Raw genomic sequence first — 22,269 nt, 5'->3', positions numbered from 1 at the left:
AAATATTGAACAAAAAAACCTCAAAAGAAGATAAATGGTTTTAAATCAAAGTTAATTAAAATTGTTATAAAAAAGAAGATAAACTGCTAAATAAAGAAGATAAATGAAAATAAGATGTATGATGTAAAATATTACTAATAATATACAGTCTTAAGATTTGATTCCAGCTAAAATAACTGATAAACAACTTTTCCCCAAAACATCGTCTTTTCTATAATTATTTTCTTTTCTATGAGCGTTGATTGATACAAATACAAGTAAACTGGTATAATATATTTATCAATCAACGCTATAAGTCTCCCAGCAAACAGGTTTGAGCCCAGTTACGTGATAATTACGTTAAAGGACATCGCACACATCTTATGGAAAATATAATGTCACTCAAATTCAATAAAATTTATACGAATAGATTCGTTTTAAATTAACGGTCAAATCTTATCATTGCGCCAACTCTTAATTATGATTAATTACGGCGCAAATTGCAATTAAAGTTTATCGAAATCAAATTTTTTTAGTCAGTACAAGTTACAATTACTATTGCTCTGGGTGCTATTCAAAAGAGCTTAAACCCCGCTGGGCCTAGGCGGATTAGTAAAACTAATCCGCTGATTTATGGAGTACCGACAATTTGGGTATTATAAAATATTTTTTCTCTCTCTAACTTATGTACGTATCCATTTGATTTCAGATTTATTTATATCAATTTCTGCTCTTATTATTGAAAATATGGAGTTGGCGCAATGATAAGATTTGACCGTTAATTTAAAACGAATCTATTCGTATAAATTTTATTGAATTTGAGTGACATTATATTTTCCATAAGATGTGTGCGATGTCCTTTACGGCAAATTTTAACGAATACGTAACTCGGTAATTTATGACGGGAAAAAAACGTATTTCAGTGCCAAATCATTCACCTATATATTAGTGCTTCCTTTATACATGTTCGACATTAAAATAATATAAAATGATAATGACGAATATAGTACATGTTTTTTAAAATAGGTGTGAATGTCTTTTACATCGCAAAGGTACGTTTATTTCACGTAATAATCACGAAACAGAAATAACTTCCCTTGGTTAAATTTTGAGAAATATTTTGGAAAAAAAAACTTTTACAACGGTGTTGGTTAAATACGTATCGCTTGAATTTTACTCACTGTATTTTATTGACGTCAAAAAATTAGATGTATTTCACGTAAAAGTAATGTAAATAATACCACTTAGCATAACTATTTCAATCCAACCTTGATTTGAAGCTATTTCTGTTATTTTTTTCTTTAAAAATATCACAGGAGCTAAAATGATGTTGAGTCTAATTTTCAAATCGCGCGCGGTGATGACGTACTACCAAGCCTTTCTCCTCTTTTAAATACTATCACGTGACCACGGTACATGACTAACATAGTTGGTTCGAAAACTAAATTAATCGATTAATCGAATAATAGATGCGTTTCGATATGATTATTTTTTTTATATTATTCTGGTATTGAAATATATTTTTAGTAAGACCAATTAGTTAATAGTAGAAGAAATTTAAAAACAAAAAGAAAATACGTAATACTAATTTAAAGTAAGTAGAATAGTTTCACTGTAATTTAAAAATAATATCAGCTTCTCACATTTCTCACAACAAAAAGTGAAACGTGAAGAGCTTTATTTCCCTCGTTTTATTTTAGGCGGGTTTATTTATAATAATGTCTTTCGTATTAACGCTTACCTCACTGCTCGAGGGTTGAAGTGCCGATGATGCAATTAGAAAAAACAAGAAAGTGTCTAAAGGTCCTCCTCGAAATAAAAAGTGACCTGTGTTGTGTTTTGTTTTGGCAAATTTTTTAATGTGTCTTTAGGTCGGTACCATTTTTGGTTCATTACCTTGTATATTAATTATACAAGACAAATGTTGTAAAGTCTCTAAATTCTACTAAATAAATACATTGTTAATACTTTATATGCTTGTTTTATTTATATCATATGACGATAATAATTACGTGATTCATAAGTTAATTAAAGTCGAATTATTTACGTGAACCGAGGACGTATTTTTCACGTGAATACTAATATATACATTCCCTAAAAGATACGTTAATCAACACGCATTTGCAACGTGAATTTCCCGAAACATTTTATTGCTATTTAAGGTAAATAACACGTCTATTGAAGACGAGTTATTCACGTAATTTAAAGACGTATTTTCAATGTGACATTCCAACCAAATTTTCACGTGAAATTCACGTAAGCAATTTACGTATATTGGTGACAAATGTACCCAAAATTCACGTAATCAACACGTCGGAAATTGTACAAGAAATAAACAAAAACAATTTGGCAACACTGTGACTGGCAAACATTCAGCTGATTCAGAAATCAGATGCCAAATAAATTTTAAGGTTAGGTTGAATGCATACTCGTACAACATGTCTAAATTAAATATACAATTCCCCAAGTAAATAAACCACCACAGACTAAAAATTAAGCAGATAAAAAAGGTAAAAATACTATAAATAATGATAAATAAGTAGTAATAAATTATTTTTAGTAGATATGTCGTAGGCAAATATGAAATGCAGGCATTCTGGCAAAAGCCTAGTCATTTTCGTAATGACTAGGCAGTTTGTATAACGTTTTCATTTTTACAAAATGACTTCACACTTTTAGGCGTTTTTGCAAAACCACCGGAAATGTGAACATTTTTACAATACAATTCTGTCAAAGCATCATTTTATTTTGAAACAACATTGCAATTTAGATTATGTTTATAAAATTTATTAAATTTAAATAATTAATGCTATGAAATTATTACACCCAGTGGTTCTTAAACGTTTATTTTATAGTAAGGCACAAATATTATTATAAAAATGTTAACTTAATTAAAGAATTTTTTAATTTCATTAAATATTTTGGAGTTTAACCATTATTTTTCTGAACTTCTTGGAAAAGCTATACGACTAATTCATTGCACTAATTTGCGTAAATAATAAAATAAAACTATAACTCTATAACAAAAAAAAAACAACATAACCTAAACTTATAATATGATCTGTGCCTAAATTGCAACACTGTTTAAAAATTAAATTACCCTTCCGGCAGTTTTGCAAACGCCTAAAAGTGTGAAGTCATTTCGTAAAAATGAAAACGTTATACAAACTGCCAAGTCATTACGAAAATGACCAGGGTTTTGCAAGAATACCTGAATTTCGTACTTGCCTACATAAACGTCAAAACAAAATACAATGCGCTTGCGTCAAGCACAATTCCGATATCGAAATCTAATTTCTACAGGGTAAATGGTGTCGAAGTTATTTCTATTCACTATTCCGATTGTAGAGGTTCTGAGGGAGTTATGGAATACAGATTTTGACTATTTCTATTCGACTTGGTCACTTCTATTCGATTTTCCTGACTTATATCATCGAAGTTACAGAATAATAAGCATGATTGTAGACTAATGCAAACAGTCGACCTATATTTTCTACATTTTAAAATTTTAAATAATATTTTAAAATTGACTAAAGTAAATTTATTATTTTTTTTATTTTACGATTTACGATTTTCCGAAATTGAAAAGTTTACATATTGTATAAAGGACTCCCTATTCGCGAAAATAGACTCTTCCAATTATTTCGTGACATTTAGTTTCGTGACGATCGCCATAGCATTTTACTAGAGAGAAAAAGTAATACAACGCTGGTATAGAAGTTTCGCTTCAAAAATAAAAAGAATATCTCTATCTTTAGCAGTAAGAATGACAAGCTCATGTACTCAAAATCCATAGAAGGCATCGGCATTAGAAGATAAACAAATCTTCTCTTCGATATTATTTAGAAAGCTACGAAGTATGGATAAATTTCTGTAAGAAATTTATCCAAGTGTTGCTACGCCACTGGCCCCACAAATCCTTGTTAGTAAACATTCAAAAGGTGTTTCCTTTCTTGACTTTCTTTACTTTCTATGTGTTGATTCCATTCTATATTTCCTCTTTTGGTCCACATGTTTATTTCTTCTATACCACATTTCGTTCGTACTTTCTCACTTCTTACTCTGTTTCTTAGAGTTTGGTTTGTTATTTTTCGTAAGACTTTCATTTCTGCTGTTTCCAGCAGTATTTGTGTTTTCGCCGTATCTGCTCTTGTTTCCGATGTATACGTCATTATCGGTCTTATTGTTGATTTATATATCCTGGTTTTCGTTTCCATTGTGAGGTATTTGTTTCTCCAGATTGTGTCGTTGAGACATCCTGCTGCTCTGTTCGCCATGCTCACTTGTTTTTTATCTCTTCTTCCACTTTTCCGTAGCTTGACAGATTTATTGCCAAGTATTCTGTTTCTATTACTTGTTCTCTTATTTTGTTATTTACGACCAATTTACATCGTCTCGGTTCCGCTGATACCACTATCGATTTAGTTTTCTCTGTTATTGCTATTGAGACTGAAAGAAATTAATTGGCTTATAGGTCGAAAATCTCGAATTCTATCCCGAATTCAGTATCCCGAATAAAGTACGTGTCTCCTAGTGGCGGGATACGGGCAACAATACGTTGGCTTATAGGGCAGTCCTTACAGTAGGGATCCTGGCCTAGGATGGTGGGGTAATACTGCACTTTAGTTGCATTGGTGGTGTATTGGCTAAACGTGCAGGGCAGGGTATGGTGCTGATAGAAAAGGTATTCAGGCATCAAATATCCAAAAAAAAATCTTTTCAGGCCATAAAAATGAAAAGACCTTCTCCAAAGATATAAAAACTTATACTAATGATGGCATCTCCTGAGGTAAAATACACCGGAAGTAAAATGAGCCTCCGTTCGGATCTCCGCGTGAGGACTATTTCAAGGGGAACACCATTGCAGGTTAGAAAAATCAGGATAGGGTCGTGGAATCTTGGTAGTCTTACAGGTAAGAGTCTGAAGTTAGTGGATGCGCTCAAACGAAGGAGAGTTCGAATTGCTTGCATTCAAGAAGCTAGGTGGAAAGGTCAAAGGGCGAAAGAACTAGGTGAAGGTTACAAATTGTGGTTTGCAGGGAGTAGTAACACTAGAAATAGAGTTGGTATAATTGCTGATAATGAAATGAAAGATAACGTAGTGGAAGTTGTAAGAACGAGTGAAAAAATGATGTCAGTGAAATTTTTAATTGATAAAGAGGTATTGAATATTGTGTGTGTGTATGTTCCTCAAACAGGTCTGGGTGAGAATAAAACAAGAGCTTTCTATGACCAATTAGGAGACGTCCTGAGTGATATTCCGTCAGAGGAGAAAGTTATAATAGGAGGTGATTTCAATGCACATGTGGGCCAAGCCAAAGCAGGATACGAAGCAATACATGGGGGATTAGGCTTTGGAACTAAAAATGAAGGTGGAGATGACATGCTTGAATTAGTAACAGCATTGGATATGGCGATTGTTAACACATTCTTTAAAAAGAGAGAAACTCAACTTATTACCTACAAAAGTGGACAACATCAATCCCAAATAGACTACTTCATGATAAGGAAAGAAAACATACGTGAATGCAAGGACTGCAAGGTAATAGTTAGTGAGACAGTAAGCCAACAACATAAGCTGCTTGTTCTCGACATCGAAGTAAAAAGCGAAACTAAACAAAGATATCGGAGAGGACCACAAAAAATCAAGCAGTGGCTGCTAAAAGATGAGAAAGAAGATCTATTCAGGAGAAGAATAGTAGAAAAAATATGTTGGAACATGAAAGGAAGCCCTAATTCAATTTGGAGAAAAATGGCCAGTAGTATTAGAGAGACTGCTATTGAAATACTTAGAAAAACGTCAGAAAAAAAGTTTGAGGATAAAGAGACTTGGTGGTGGTCAAACGAAGTACAAGGAAAAATAAAAGAGAAGAGAAAATTATATAAAAAGTGGCAAGAAACTAGATCCGACACAGATCTTCAAAACTATATGGTGGCGAAAAAGGAAGCGAAAGTAGCAGTAGTAAAAGCTAAAGCAGAAGCGTATTCAAACCTATACGATCAACTTGATACTAGGGAAGGCGAAACGAAGATATATAAAATAGCCAAACATAGAGCAAAGAAAGCAAAAGATTTTAATCTTTAAAGATTTAAAGAGAAAGTACTTTGACAGCTTATTAAATGAAGAATTTGACAGACGGCCTCTAGAGTGAACGGAGACAGTAGCAGCCATGGTCACCAAAATAACAAACGAGGAAGTGGCTCAAGCGCTTCAAAAAAAAAAAGAAAGGGAAAGCGGTAGGACCAGATGATATTCCTGGGGAAGTATGGAGAGCATTGGGAGAGACAGGAACAAGGTGGCTAGCAGGTCTATTTAATAGAATTATGGAAGTTGGACAAATGCCAGACGAATGGAGAAGCGATATACTGGTACCTCTTTACAAAAACAAGGGAGATATACAACAATGTATAAACTACAGGGCTATAAAACTGCTTAGCCACACCATGAAAATATGGGAAAGAGTAATTGATAGACGGATACGTGAAGAGACCGAAATATCCGAGAATCAATTTGGCTTTATGCAGGGCAGATCAACAACAGATGCAATTTTCATTATAAGACAGTTGATGGAAAAATGCAGGAGTAAAGAAACAAACGCTCATATGATATTCATTGATCTTGAGAAATCTAAGATAGAGTTCCTCGAGAGATTCTGTGGTGGGCACTCAATAAGAAAGGAGTCCCTGGTGAATATGTAAAGATAGTGAGGGATATGTATGAGGGAGTAACGACCAGTGCTAGGACAGGTGTGGGAGTGACTGATAAATTTCATGTGAAAGTAGGATTGCACCAAGGCTCTGTGCTTAGTCCGTATTTATTCTCATTAGTTTTGAAACAGATAACAGCGAAACTACAGGGTAACATTCCATGGTGCTTAATGTATGCTGATGATGTCGTGTTAGTAGGAAATAGTGAAAGAGACAGAACAAAAACTGGAAGAGTGGAGGCAAGCTCTGGAGGAAAAAGTTTAAAACTTAGTAGGACAAAAACAGAGTATTTGGAATGTTCATTTAAAGATGCAGTTACTACAAATAAAATGGTATTTTTGGATGGTGAACTGATTGTAAAAAGCAATAGTTTTAAGTAGCTGGGATCGGTATTACAGAGTAATGGAGAAATAGATGGAGATGCATGCAGTAGAATTAGGACTGGATGGGTGAAGTGGAACGAAGCGAATGGTGTGTTGTGTGATAGAAAAATTCCAATGAAGCTGAAGGGAAAATTCTATAAAACAGCCATAAGACCGGCTATCATGTACGGAACTGAATGTTGGGCAGTGAAGAAGAAAGAGGAACAACGAATGCATGTGGCGGAAATGAGAATGTTTAGATGGATAAGTGGAGTGACAAAGAAGGATAAAATTAGAAATGAGTATATCAGGTCAAGTCTAGGTGTGGCACCAATTGATGCCAAAATGAGAGAGCATAGGTTAAGATGGTTTGGTCATGTTCAACGTCGAGACGTTAATCACCCCCAATACGAATAATATCTGAAGTGAAGATTCCGGGAAGGAGTAGGAGAGGAAGACCAAAGAAGACTTGGGGGGAGACGATAAGGCAGGACATGTTGGTAAAGGGGATTGATATTGATATGACCCAAGATAGAATTGTGTGGAGAAATGTAATTAGGGAAGCCCACCTTGCATAGGGATAAGGCAAAGAGAATGATGAGGTCGAAAATCTCGACTCTCAATTGAGAAAAATCTGCTCATTTATAAAACAGTCATCAAACCTATATGGCCGTACGGTATAGAACTATGGAGTTGTGCCAGCATATCAAATACAAAAATTATCCAAAGAACTCAATCAAAAATTCTACGCACCATCGCAAATGCCCCGTAGTACATTTCCAACGAAACTTATCATAGCGACCTAAAGATCCCGTTAGTCAGAACAGTAATTCAAGAAAGAGCCAACAGACACCACGAGAAATTGGAAGGCCACCCCAACCAATTAATATTACCACTTCTGCAGCCACTACACAACAGAAGATTGCGAAGATTATGGCCTGGAACTTCGCTGGAACTGAGGTGAAACCGCTGGATGATGTACCTCATAACGCCATATTAGTGTACAATACTATAGTTGTTATAAGTTATTGTACCCGTTATCAAATTACCTAATAGAATATGTAATTCTCATTGTTAATAAATGCTTACAAAAAAAACCATGTTGTATATGAGAGCCGTGTCTTCGAATTCTTTAATTAATCTTTGTAGGTCATCTTCATTTTCGGCTGTTATTATGGTGTCGTCGGCGTAACAGATTATCTTTATTTTCTTTTCTTCCATTTTATATTCTCTCCTTTTTTTAACTTTCTTTATGATTTCATCCATTATCAGATAAAATATTAATGGGCTCAGCGAAGCTCCTTGTCTAACGCCAGTTCCATACTTGATAGGTTGCGATAGTTTTCCCTTACATCTTACCATAGCTATGTTACCTTTATATTATATTCTCAATGGTTTTTATTAAATCCAGTGATATTCCCTTTTCATATAGTAAATGTATCGCGTCCCGAATTCTCACTCTATCAAACGCTTTCTTCAAATCTATCAGGCACATATAATATGCTGGTTTGTTGTTGTTGTATTCCAGGGACTTTTTCTTTTATTTGTCTTATTACAAAAACTGCATTCGTGCATGATCTTCCTGTCCGAAATCCTTGCTGTTCCTCTTGCAGAGTTATGCGTTCGTTTATTTTTGTCGCTATAATTCTTGTTGTCAATTTGATTTTTTTATTTAAAAGATTTATTGCTCGATAATTATTTGGGCCTTTCTTATCTCCTTTCTTGAATTCAGCATGATCGCTCTCCTTTGTTCATCTGGTATTCTGTTCGTCGTGATTATTTTATGAATAAGAAGTTACAGTTGTTGTACAAGGTGATCACCTCCATATTTTAAAAGTTCATTTGGTATTTGATCTTCCCCTGGCGACTTTCTATTTTTGAATTTGTTTATTCCTTGTTTCACATCTATTTGGGAGATTTCCGTCTTTTAATTAGTTACTATATTTGGCGTTTCTGGTAAAGATTCTTCGTTTTCTTTTTTAAACATTTCTGTCAGGAAGCCCACCCATGTATCCTCATTTATGTGTTCTATTTCAACTAGTTCTTTCATTTCGCTTCTTTGTTGTCTTATGAAGCGCCATACTTGTTTCTGTTGTCCGTAGAAATCCATCTCTAGTCCTGTAATCTTTCCCAGTAATCTGTTTTTGTTTTTCTTACCAATTGGTGGGTTTCAGTTCTTACTCTTTTATATGTAGTCTTCATATGATTCATTCGTTTTTTCTGACTTATATTGTTTCTCAAACGCTTATATTATTAAACAAGTTTATTATAGTCCAGAAAGCCACTGCGCATCCGCTAGGAAAAATATTCTGATTCGGATTTTTTGCACAATCTTACACAAAAAGGACCCCTTTTAACAAATTTGCATGTTGCCAGGACCAAAAGTGGGGCAAAAATTTTTGAAACGTTTTCTTTTGTTTTTTTCCTAAAATTATTTTTTTTGCATGGAAAAAAGTTTTTTTAGGTTTTTGGGATCATTCCAAACAGAACAGGTCTTTAGTGACTTTTCTCTAAAAATGATAGTTTTTGACATATAAGCCATTAAAAATTGAAAAATTGCGAAATCGGCCATTTTTAACCCTCAAAAACTATGTGAAAAACTGAAAATTTGAATGTTGTCAAGGTAGGTAGATATTCTTTAAACATCGATTGATGAAATCCCGAAGAGTTTTTTGCAATACAATATTCAAAACTCTTTTTTAATTGCTAATCAAGCGTGCGCGACACTATTTTCCACCGATAGTATGGTGCAAATGAAAGGAATAAATTCGTTATTTCGTAAACCGGCGACTTTAAGGAAAAATCTCGAAACAGGTCAATTTTTATTTTTAATTTATGATATTGTGGCAAATATGGTATACTAGTGGCGTCATCCGTCTGGGCGTGATGACGTAATCGATGATTTTTTTAAATGAGAATAGGGATCTTGTGGTAGCTCATTTGAATGGTTCTTCAATTCTCTATTTAGTAATTTAAATATTTACATAATTATTAATACAGGGTGTCCTTCTACTTCTTTTTTGTCAAATAATTTAATTTAATAAAAAATTTTTGGACTGTATAAATAATTATGTAAATGTTTACATTACTGAATAGAGAATTGAAGAACCTTTCAAATGAGCTAGCACACGACCCCTATTCTCATTTAAAAAAATCATCGATTACGTCATCACGTCCAGATGGATGACGTCACTAGTATACGATATATATGCCACAATATCATAGCTTAAAAATAAAAATCGACTTATTTCGGGATTTTTCCTTAAAGTTCGCCGTTTACGAAATAACGAATTTATTCCTTTCATTTGCACCATACTGTCGCGTCGCTCGGTGGAAAATACAAATTTTCAAACAACATTCAAATTTTCAGTTTTTCACATAGTTTTTGAGGGTTAAAAATGGCCGATTTCGCAATTTTTCAATTTTTAATCGCTTATATGTCAAAAACTATCATTTTTAGAGAAAAGTCACTAAAGACCTTTTCTGTTTGGAATGATCCAAAAAACCTAATAAAAATTTTTCCCATGCAAAAAAAATAATTTTAAGAAAAGAACAAAAAAAAAAACGTTTTTTTTTTAAAAAAAATTTTTGACCACCTTTTGGTCCTGGCAACATGCAAATTTGTTAAAAGGGGTCCTTTTTGAGTAAGATTGTGCAAAAAATCCGAATCGAAATATTTTTCCTAGCGGATGCGCAGTGGCTTTCTGGACTAACTATGATTTTCAAAATTATTGTATGTTGAAATTTTAAATAAATAAATTTTAAACTCGTTTAAAATTCATCGACTTATTTCAATAATTGTATTCAACGGCGTCAACAGGATGATCCTAAGGGGGGGGTTACAACTACTGGAGGGTCGCTGGGGGGTATGGAATAGTAATGGTGTTAATCGTATAGAGCCCAAAGTACATCCCAATGGGGGACTACAAACCCCAAAACCCCCCTGGTTACGCCGCTGATTGTGCAAAAAATCCGAATTAGAATATTTTTCCTAGCGGATGCGCAGTGGCTTTCTGGGCTATTAATACTAAAGAAACATCGTTGGTTCATGTGTCATCACCATCAGTGACATTTAAATTGTGACAGTGTTCCCGTGTGGTGTGTCGCGGAATAGTGTAAATTGGACATTAAAACGGCGGTTTAAATGTAAGAAATTTACGCTAAAACTTTGATCAGATCTTGACTTAGTTATAGTAACAAAGTTTGTCATTAAATTATACATATTTGCTAATCCTTTTGGAAACTACCAAGTGACGCTCAAAACATATGGATCAATCCACTACACCAGTACCGGAATTCTGGAACGTTTATCATAAATAAATGAAAGATTTATAATAAACGAATTCTTTACAGCCTTATAACAGATGGCTTTCGAAAAAAAAAAGCTCGCCAAAAACATTACTTATGACATAATTAATGAGAATCTAACAAGTAGTGAACAATAATAAATGTCTAAAAATAATGATAAAGACGCAGCAAATAATATTCTAGAGCCAGAAAGACCACGACCACGCAATAGCTGGTTAGATGTTGAGTATAAGTAGATTACAAGAAGAAAGAACGATGCATATAAACTGATGCAGCAAAGGAGAACCCGAGAAAACAGCAAAAATATAAAGATCTTAGAAGACAAGAGGGGCGTATTCCTAGAAAGAAAAAGCAAACTTATGATACTGTGGTGGACAAATTCTGATAGGTACTTAGGCTCCCTGGTCACCAAGGGAACCTCATGACGGAAGAAATCAAGCGAAAGATAATCCTAGCAAACAAATGCTATTTTGGACTGCGTAGACATAATATAGAAGCAGTAACAACAAAAAAAAAATAAAATACAAAAATAACCATATACAAAACCCTTATACAACCACTGTTGACATATGAATCGGAGACATGGACCATCTCTAAGGCAGATGAAAACCTTCTGCTTATATTTAACAAAGGATCCTGAGAGAATTCGGTGGCACCTGTGAAAATGGTGTTTGGAGGAGGAGGTACAACTACGAGATATTCCACAGATATAAACATATATTTGGTGGTAAAGACGTAGTATCCCTTATAAAAATAGGAAGACTAAGATGGGCAGGACATCTAGCAAGATCACAGCAGACCAATCCTCCTAGAAGAATCCTTATGTCACAACCTGTGGGAAGTAGAAATAAAGGTAGGCCAAAACTCAGATGGAAGGATGGTGTAGATGAGGATGGTAAAAAAATAGGCGCAGCAAACTGGCAACATTTGGCAATGGATAGAACTGACTGGCGTAATAGACGTGGGAAGGTCGAGGCTCTTTTATAGGGCTGTAGCACCATTGATGATGATAATTATGCCATATCTCACTTTCCGTTTTATTTTTTATTAACTTAGTATTTATATATTCATTCTTGTTTTAGTTTTTAATATAAATCACAAAATAAAACAATATTTTAAAGCAACATGCTCGATCGATTATACAACGAAACATTCGACCACAACACTCACTCTTTACATTTGTCATCGTTAATGTATTTATTTAACGATTTTCTGCTGATTGCTGACCACGATAAGCTTCTCAGAAATTTTGTTGAATTCAACACACGAGTAGACCATGGAATTCCACAAGTAATTTTCGTTTGTAACTTTCTATATTTAGTTGGCTGTAGATCGATTTGCATAATAGCCATAATTTTTCTTTTACCGACCCATTTTTAGTTCCAAGACGTGATAAAAATCTGACCACGAATGACGTAAAGAACATAAATCACCGGAAGAACTTTCTAGGGCCGGTTTATGTGTAGTTTAATAGACCTTCATGCTGACCAAAAGAAATATATATATTGACAGAAGTATAAGCAATAATGTTGTATTTTTAGTATTATACAAAATATTAATAAGTTTTTGCGTAGTGAACCAGATCTTAACTCTTTTTTGAATCAACAAACTTCTTCTTTAAGTGCCGTCTCCCGATCGGAGGTTGGATATCATCATCACTATCGTTAATCCATCTACCGCTGCTCTGAAGAGTTCTAAGGAACTGCATTTAAACCAGTCCCTTAAATTCTTCAACCATGACAATCTCTTTCTTCCTACACTCCTTCCTCCTCTTATCATTCCCTGCATTATCAGTCTTAGCATTGCATATTGCTGTCCCCTCATTACGTGTCCCAGATATTGTAAGTTTCTTAGTTTTATTGTGTTTATTATTTCGTATTCTCTGCTCATTTCTTGCAATACTTCGTTTGGTTCGTTGTGTTCATTTTCTTCTGTGTTTTCTTTCTCAACACACCCCATAATTCTTTTGTCTTATCCCTATGCGGGATCGGCTTCCCTAATTGCATTTCTCCACACAATTCTATCTTGGGTCATATAAATATTAATCCCCTTTACCAACATATCCTGCCTTATCGTCTCCCGCCAGGTCTTCTTTGGTCTTCCTCTCCTACTCCTTCCAGGAATCTGCATTTCAGCTATTCCTCGTATTGGGTGATTAACGTCTCGACGTTGAACACGACCAAACCATCTTAACCTATGCTCTCTCATTTTGGCATCAATTTTATTTGTAATAACTCCATCTTTAAATGAACATTCCAAATACTCTGTTTTTGTCCTACTAAGTTTTAAACCTTTTTCCTCCAGAGCTTGTCTCCACTGTTCCAGTTTTTGCTCTTAGTCTCTTTCACTATTTCCTATTAACACTATATCATCAGCATACATTAGGCACCATGGAATGCTACCCAGTAGTTTCGCTGTTTTCTGGTCCAAAACCTTGGTGCAATCCTACTTTCACCTGAAATTTATCAGTCTCTCCCACACCTGTTCACTAGTCGTTACTCCCTCGTACATATCTCTCACAATCTTTACATATTTGCCAGGGACTCCTTTCTTATTCAGTGCCCACCACAGAATTTCTCGAGGAACTCTATCATATACTTTCTCAAGATCAATGAATACCATATGAGCGTTGGTCTCTTTATTCCTGTATTTTTGCATCAGTTGCCTTACAATGAAAATTGCATCTGTTGTTGATCTGCCCTGCATAAAGCCAAATTGATTATCGGATATTTTGGTTTCTTCACGTATCCGTCTATCAATTACTCTCTCCCATCAGTGGCGTAGCTGAAGATTGGGGGCCCCCGCGACAATTTTTGTGGGCTCCCTGTTGTGGGACAACTAATACTAATATAATTACTAAAATATGTGTAAATGACAATACATATTTGGCCTGCCTCTTCGTTAGTTAGTGTTAATAGATTTTTTGGGAATAGACATGAAAACCTATTATACCTTCATGTCTCTTAATCCGACAAACCTATTAGTAAGTTGTTGCAATATTATATCTAGATTTACATTGAAAACATTAACTTCAAAACTTTTTTTGCTATAAGCTATTTTTTATCGGTACTCACCGGAGGGACCGCAGACGTTTGGATGCAATTAGCGTCTCTTTGCAAAGAAAATTACATCTACTTTGCAAAGTAACAAGACACTTACTCAACACACACACTACACATTACACCTGAGTTAGTGATAAGTATACAATTACGTGGCTAAAGTTTATAGTTCTAAACCAAGGCCAGAATCAGAGAAAAAAAAATAATTTTTTCGTGGCAGCTGAGCTCATCGTATTTTTTTTTTAAGTTTTATCCATTCATGTTTAAATTTCGGTAAAATCCCCACTATCCTGCTACTCCTGCTGCTTCTGCTAAAATTTCGAAAAACGAATTTCTCAGTTCTCGAAGATTATCCACGAGTTTTTTTCAAAAAGTTAAAGGACCGTTAACTCTGCTGTTTCAGATTGCAAAAGTTTTGATGTTAGATGAATAAAGTTAAGTATTTTAGATTGAATAGTAATGTCAACGGCAAATTCAAAACTATTTATATTATGCACTAATAATGCATTAACTTTTAATTTTTCATAGTTTTTTGATAGAAATGAAATTTTCACAAGGCCACACAGAGTAATGATATGCCTCTTGTGGATTGATTTTTTCATCTCCTGGAATTTATATTATATTCCACACGTTTGTTATTAGTTTATGAAAGGGTCTACCCGGTTAAGGTAGAGAAAAATGCCCCGAGCGATATTTGAAAAATAAAAATACCATCGTATTTTACATTAAAAATTCTTCGACCAAAAAAATTTTCCCAAACATAACTTAAAAAAAAAAATGGAAAAAAGGGTTTTTCGTTTTTTGGCTATATCTTCGGTTTAAATCAACGTACAAACTTCTTTTTTCTTTCATTAGTAGATTTTATATTGCCTGTAGCGTAGTAGCAAAAATAACAAAATTTTTGTAGCAAAATTTAATTTTTTTTTGCGTTTGAAATTTTTAAACTTTTGTCTAAAAGAATTTATGCCGACCAAAATGCAAAAAAATTATTTATTGGGTACTAAAAGAAAAAAGAAGTCTCCACGATGATTAGAACTGAAAATATCGTCATAATACAACGAAATACGTTTCGTTTTTTTTTTGAGTTTATGTTCACGTCTGGGTCTAAAATTTTTTTTGATATTTTTTGGGATACACTTGAAAGAAAATAAGGCAGAGAATGATTTTAAAATTGAATCAGGAGTTAAAACGGTTAAATAAAATATCGAAAAGGGATTTTTCGTTATTTTGACCATGATTTTGTCCCATCTATAAAAATCTTAAAAAAAATCATGGAAATAATTTGATACTCAATATATAATATACTTTTTTCGGCATTTTGGCTGGCGCATTTTTTTTAATTTTAAAAGCAAAGAAAACTGAATTTCGCGCCAAAAATCTAAAAAAAAATTTAGGCTATAGGTAAGAAAACACTCTAAAAACAAAAGAAAAAAAGTTTGTACGATAATTCAAACCGAAGATATCGCCAAAAAACGAGAAACCCCTTTTTGTTTTTTTGAGGTTATGGGTGGGGTTGGGGGGTCTAAAAACTTTTTTTGGTCGAATAATTTTTGATGAAAAAAAAAACATGGTATTTTTATTTTTGGAATATCGCTGGTGGCATTTTTCGCTATCTTAACCTGCTAGACTCTTTATCTATTAGCGTGATTCTTCGAATTTTGAGAATTTCAGCTGGTATGTTTGCAATATCTGGGTCTTAATTTATTCTCCAGTGCTTTAACAGTTCAATTTCATGCATTATTTTCTGTCTTGTGAGTGGGTATGTTAATTCACTATTCTGGTATCAAACCAGATTCGTATACCGAAGTAATGAATCTTTCTACATAACTGCTGAAAAAACTTCCCCTAATTGAGGGAGTTTTTGTAGCTCCCCGATTCAATTGCATAATTGTATCTTTCCACAGGAAGCGATCAAAACACAAATAAATGTAATGAAAAGAAACTTTGGACCCTAATCAATACAATCACAAACTCTTCTGTCCCAGCATGTCCAACAAAATCAACCTAACTGGTGCTGACCTTTTACCAAAACACAATAAGGTGGTAAAAGCGATAAAGAGGTTATTTACAAGCGTAAGCACTGAATTTTTATACTAAACTCACAATAAAGATGCACTAGAAATAAACAAACCAAGACACGCTGAGTGTTTCGAGGACAATGAATAAACTTTGTAAATCATGATTTGGGATTTACATCTAGACATTTGCCTTGGGAGGGGAAATTTGCCTTAAAACCTTTAAAAAGATAAACCCAAACCACATAAAAGACATATAGTCGAGGCATTGAAGGATTGAAGTGTCGATTTTTTTGCAGTAAGACGGATTTTAATGCGGATTGGTGCGTTGGATTCGTGAGAATGTCAGGAAATTTTGTGAACTAATGTAATGAATAAGAAATCTCAAATTGCATTTGTGCATAAGAAAAATGCATTTCAAAAGTGCACTCGGTAAATAGAAGGAAAAAATGACTCAATTTTCTTACTCGGGGATTTTTGGGGTCGCTGAAAACGAATATGAAGGTCAGCGAGAGTGTGCAAACTACCTGATGCCTGCAGCGGGTGTAATAAACATCTTCCTCTGGAGTATTATGGTAATTTGTTAAATAATTGGCCCAAACTTGTAACTCGGGGGTTTTTGGGGTCGCTGAAAATGAATATGAGGTCGGCGAGAGTGTGCAAAATACCTGATACCTGCAGCGAGTATTATGCTAATTTATCATATAACTGGTTTAAACTCGTTACTCGGGGGTTTTTGGGGTAATCTATTTTCTTCGATGTAACTATAGTGATCGAAAAGGGTGGTATTTTTATTATGAATAAACATAAATTTTTATTTATCGTAATTTATCTTTAAAATTCATTTTCTTCATCATTATCATCTTCTTCTTCATTATTGCCTTCCTCTCTCGAGTCCAATGCAATATTTGTGCAATCAGAGCCTGCACAATTTTTGCAGGCTAAATTTTAAACTAACCCATGCTTCCTGCTCCCGCATGAGTTGCCGCAGTCTGACTTATAACTACAGAAAATTATACCCCCGAGAAACAAGTTTGGGCCAATTATTTAACAAATTACCATAATAGTCCAGAGGAAGATGTTTATTACACCTGCTGCAGGCACCAGGTAGTTTGCACACTGTCGCCGACCTCATATTCATTTTCAGCGACCCCACAAACCCCCGAGTAAAGAGTTTAAGCAAATTATATGATAAATTACCACAATACTCCAGAGGAAGACGTTTATTACACCCGCTGCAGGCACCAGGTAGTTTGCACACTCTCGCCAACCTCATATTCATTTTCAGCGACCCCAAAAAGCCCCGAGTAATGAGTTTAAGCCAATTATATGATAAATTACCACAATATTCCAGAGGTAGACGTTAATACACCCGCTGCAGGCACCATGTAGTTTGCACACTCTCCCCGACCTCATATTCGTTTTCAGAGACCCCAAAAACCCCGCGAGTAAGGAAACTGAGTCAATTTTTCCCACTATTTACCGAGTGCACTTTTGAAATGCATTTTTATTACGCACAAATGCAATTTGAGATTTCTTATTCATTACATTAATTCACAAAATTTCCTGACATTCTCACGAGTCTAACGCACCAAACTGCATTAAAATCCGTCTTACTGCGCCAAAAATCGACAGTAGGGCCTTTTTTGTGCTTTAATGCCTCGACTAATAATCTAATAACTTACATAGATACATATTAAATTCCTTTAATTTAAATAACTAGCGTGTTTATTGGGTTGAATTTGTCTGTCTGTGGTTAAAGTTTCATATCAGTTAATATATTTTTTTGTTTCAACAATTTTTTTCTTTAAGTTTGGACCATGTTAGGGGGGAAATTTCCCCTTTTTCCCTCCCCGTAGATTCGCCACTGGGCCGGAGGACTATACCCAGTATGTACGCTAATTTTTTTGGTGGAGGTTTTTCTCTGCCAAGAAATTTTTTTGACCAAAATACTATAAGTATCATTTTAAAGCATTTGGAGAAAGACATTTAATTGTTAATAATAGTAAATTGTCTTTCTGGTGTGTACATGCGAACAATTTGTTCCCAGTAAAATTACGAAATTTTGAATATGTTTCATTATATTAAGCCATAACAAGGATCCAGATAAAAAATGAACTTCAGAAATTCGATCAAGCATAGAGTAATCAAGAGCAGCCTTTTTGAAGATGAGGATATTTCTGAGTAACCTAAGATTCAATCTGCAAATCTAATATCGGATGGTAAAATGTTATGTTAAGTCAACCATCATAGATGATATTCAAAGGAGACAACTGATCTGGTATGGTTATGTACGACGTCAATGGACGACTACAGGCTGCCAAAACAAATTTTAAAATGGACGCCAAGGGAAAGAAGGAAGAGAGGAACGCCGAAACAATCCTGGCGAGGCGGCATTCAGAAGGCAATGTCGGAAAGGAACCTTAACCCTGACCAATTCAACGATGGACGAAGCTGGAAACTGGCAACCGGAAGACGGAGAATGCTATAAAAAGCCGGGATAATAATAAAAATGTTATGTCCACTCTCTTCTTCTTTATTGGATTGTTAATGCTGATTTAATGATAAAGCTGCAAGCTTTTGAGATGTGTCTTTTTAGGGGAATTATGAAAATACCATGGGCCGATCATATTACGAACGAAATGGTGTTGCACAGAATGGAAAAAGAACAGAGAACTTTTGACCATCATTAAAAGGAGAAAGACATAATTTGAAATTAAAAATCACACTAAATTTTATCTTTTTTTTTCACCTCTGTGATAAACATTATAGAAGTTTTCAGGGACTTTCGGCCCTCGGTAATAATGTAATATTTCATTCTGCATTTAAAATTTTCAAAAATACTTATTAGTTTTCTCAGGATTGGAAAAAATGAATGCATTACGCTCTTAAAAAAATTGCTTGCGGGATTTCTCAATGGGCCGGATAAAGTAAGAAAAAGGGCTGGATCAGATGGACCACTGATGTACATCATACAGGGTAAATCATAATTTGTGAGTGCTTCTCGTAACATTCAACCTGTCTTGGTTTGTTTATTGCTAGTGCATCTTTATTCTGATTGTAGTATAGAAAAACTCGAGGAAAAACTTCATCTATAATAAGGACAATTTCTAATTAGGAACTTACCTGGCCTGTAATAGTAAATAATAAAACTAAAAGTAATCTAAGCGGCCATTTGGCTTTGTACGATCTATGCGACCATAATCTGTGGGCCCCAGCGGTGATGCCAAAACCTGAGGTGTACACGGTTAAGAGTGCTGAAACAAAAGAAAAATACAAAAATTAGGACACAAATCATTTTAGATTTTACATGTATAAAATACCAAATTAACAAATAGCCGGTCCCAAAAGCTGAGCGTAGAGAGTGACTAAGCGAGGTCGTGAGTTCAGTGTCAAATTTGTTATTGTATTTATTTCGGTGTGATTCATGATATTAAAAATCAATTTTAAGATAATAATTCTAGAATAGCGATTATATAGTACTGATAGCTAAACTTAAAGACGAGCTGCCAGTAAAATAAACTTAAAAAAGTACTCTCAAAGAGAAACAAACTTGCCCCGTAACCTATGGGCCATAGGGTATCTTCAAAAAAAAAAAAAATAACACATAGACCTGAAGAAGAGATACAATAAAAGGTAAGACTAAAAGATTTTAAAAGATACAGAAGAAGACACAAAGAATATACAAACAGCCATGACAGAAGCAAGAGAAACAAAATAGAAAGGATATAAGCAAAGAAATAATAATAATGGTTTCATAAGAACTGTAAGAATAAATAGAGAAAATAAAAATAGAAAAATACATGAACAGCTATTCCTGGTACCAAGTGGTAACCATATTCATCTGTATTCACATCATATGTGAATTTTTTAATATATATAAGGGTTTTCACTCTAGATCAGAGGCTTAATCCTGTATGTCGACATTTACTCTTCTATGAGGCGTTTATGACCTATAAGACGAAGCTCTAAAGATGGCATGAGCCATGCCGAAAGTACTTAGCTGATTTTAATAAACAATTTTACATACTATCAGTTTTTTTTGGAAATAGACCTGTTGCCAGTTTGACCTATATTTAAGAACTGTTTACAAGTCATACTAGCACGTTCGAAAATATTGCAAAACCTCTAAATTTTAAAGAACCACTTTGATAAATATCAAAGTGCCCGTATGCACGCCAATGGTGAACATAAAATTCTTAATTGTATGCCAAAAAATGTACAATAACTACCTCTTAAAACCTACCAAATTTCATTTGCATATCTCAACCGGTTTTAGAGTAATAAATAAATCGTCAGTTTGCAAGAAAAAATTCAACGTCCCGTATCTCGGAAACGCAGCATTTGCGGACATATGTTTATACAGCAAATGGTCATTAAATTTTGATGCAGAATTACTCCTTAAAATCTGTCGCACTTATTTAGAAACACTCTGTATTGATGAAGAACGCTGCTAGTTGTTAAAGTACCTAACTTTTTTATTATCCAAACACAAGCGCATGAATCAAAAAGCATAATGTTAAGATAGCCTAAGGCTACAGTTGAGTTTTAATTTCAATTTTTATATACGCCAGAATATTGCCAGGGTGTTCCAAACTTTGAGGAAAAAACACACTATCATTGTGGAACATGTTCAAAAATCAAATTTTATGCAAAAATGCGAAAAATAAATTTTGATGATTTTTCATATTTACCTCGCTGTATCTTTGGTCGCTGTAAATATTTCCTTTTGAAAATTTTACTGTATCATCCTTCGACTATTTAGATGACAACGAGATTTGTCCAGAATGTTTACACAAATTAAAAGAGGGTTTGTTAATTTTTAAACATTTTGTCGTCAGATTTCGTTAGTTTCATGTTTATTTAAAAAAGTTGAGTGATAAACTTTTCAGTTTATAATTTTAACTAACACAGCAATAAAATATAATTAATGCAGAAGTTTTCTGGAAAATTTCAAGTCGAAATATGTAATAAGAAAAAAGTTATGTGACTTTATAGAAGAGTGACACTCTTCCAAAAACACGCTTATTTCTCTAGATACTGACCACAGTGTGGTGAATGGCTAATTTTGGTCTTACTTTATGTTTTTGATGATGCCGAAAACGAAAATAAGGTTTATTTTGAATTTTAGATGGAGGAACATTGTCAGAATCGCAATTTTACCCTAAAAATAAAAAAAAATGAAATCACGTTGTTCTTAAAATTAAAAGCTGCATTATTTGTTTTTCTATAAAACATTTCATTCTTTTTACCCTATGTTTTAACATAAACTTGATTAAAAAGCTATATTTCAAATTTTGTTACTCAACTTTTGCGATTAAACTTTGAAACTCAGGAATCTGTACTTTTCACTTTAAACAATTCATAACTTTTATTATAATGAGACAGAAATATTGAAACAGGTACCATTATCTTCAGAAAGGTAAGAAATAGATACTATAAAAATTTTAGAAAAAAAGTTTAAAATGAAGCAGAGTTATTAAACGCAAAAAATGTGATTTCATTTTTTAAAATTTTTAGTCCCCCACGTAAAAGTTAAAATAAACCTAATTTTCGTTTTCACCAGCATCAAAAGTATAAAGTATGGCCAAACTTAGCCAATCACCACACCGTGGTCATCACACCACACAGTATCTCGAGAAATAAGCGTTTTTTGTGGTGTACCGCTCGTCTATAAAGTCACATACCTTTTTTTCTATTGCATATTTTGATTTAAAATTTTCCAGAACACTTCTTCATGAATTATGTTTTATTAATGTCTTGGTTAAAATTATAAGCTAAAAAGTTTGTCACTTAACTTTTTCAATGAAGCATGAAACTAATGAAATCTGACGACAA

At 33.9% G+C, this 22,269-nt stretch overlaps 1 protein-coding gene across 1 annotated transcript in view; it reads right to left on the bottom strand.

Annotated features, from left to right (window-relative positions):
- Positions 1 to 22,269, bottom strand: part of LOC114329580 (alpha-amylase) — a 412,355-nt gene that overhangs the window by 18,276 nt on the left and 371,810 nt on the right. Inside the window, exon 10 of the mRNA XM_028278736.2 lies at positions 19,558 to 19,688. Coding sequence (XP_028134537.2) covers positions 19,558 to 19,688 — 131 coding nt within the window. The remainder of the gene's footprint in view (positions 1 to 19,557; positions 19,689 to 22,269) is intronic.

Source organism: Diabrotica virgifera, chromosome 1 (genome assembly GCF_917563875.1).
Source record: "Diabrotica virgifera virgifera chromosome 1, PGI_DIABVI_V3a".
Classification (NCBI taxonomy): domain Eukaryota; kingdom Metazoa; phylum Arthropoda; class Insecta; order Coleoptera; family Chrysomelidae; genus Diabrotica; species Diabrotica virgifera.
This window is presented reverse-complemented; position numbering and strand designations above follow the sequence as displayed.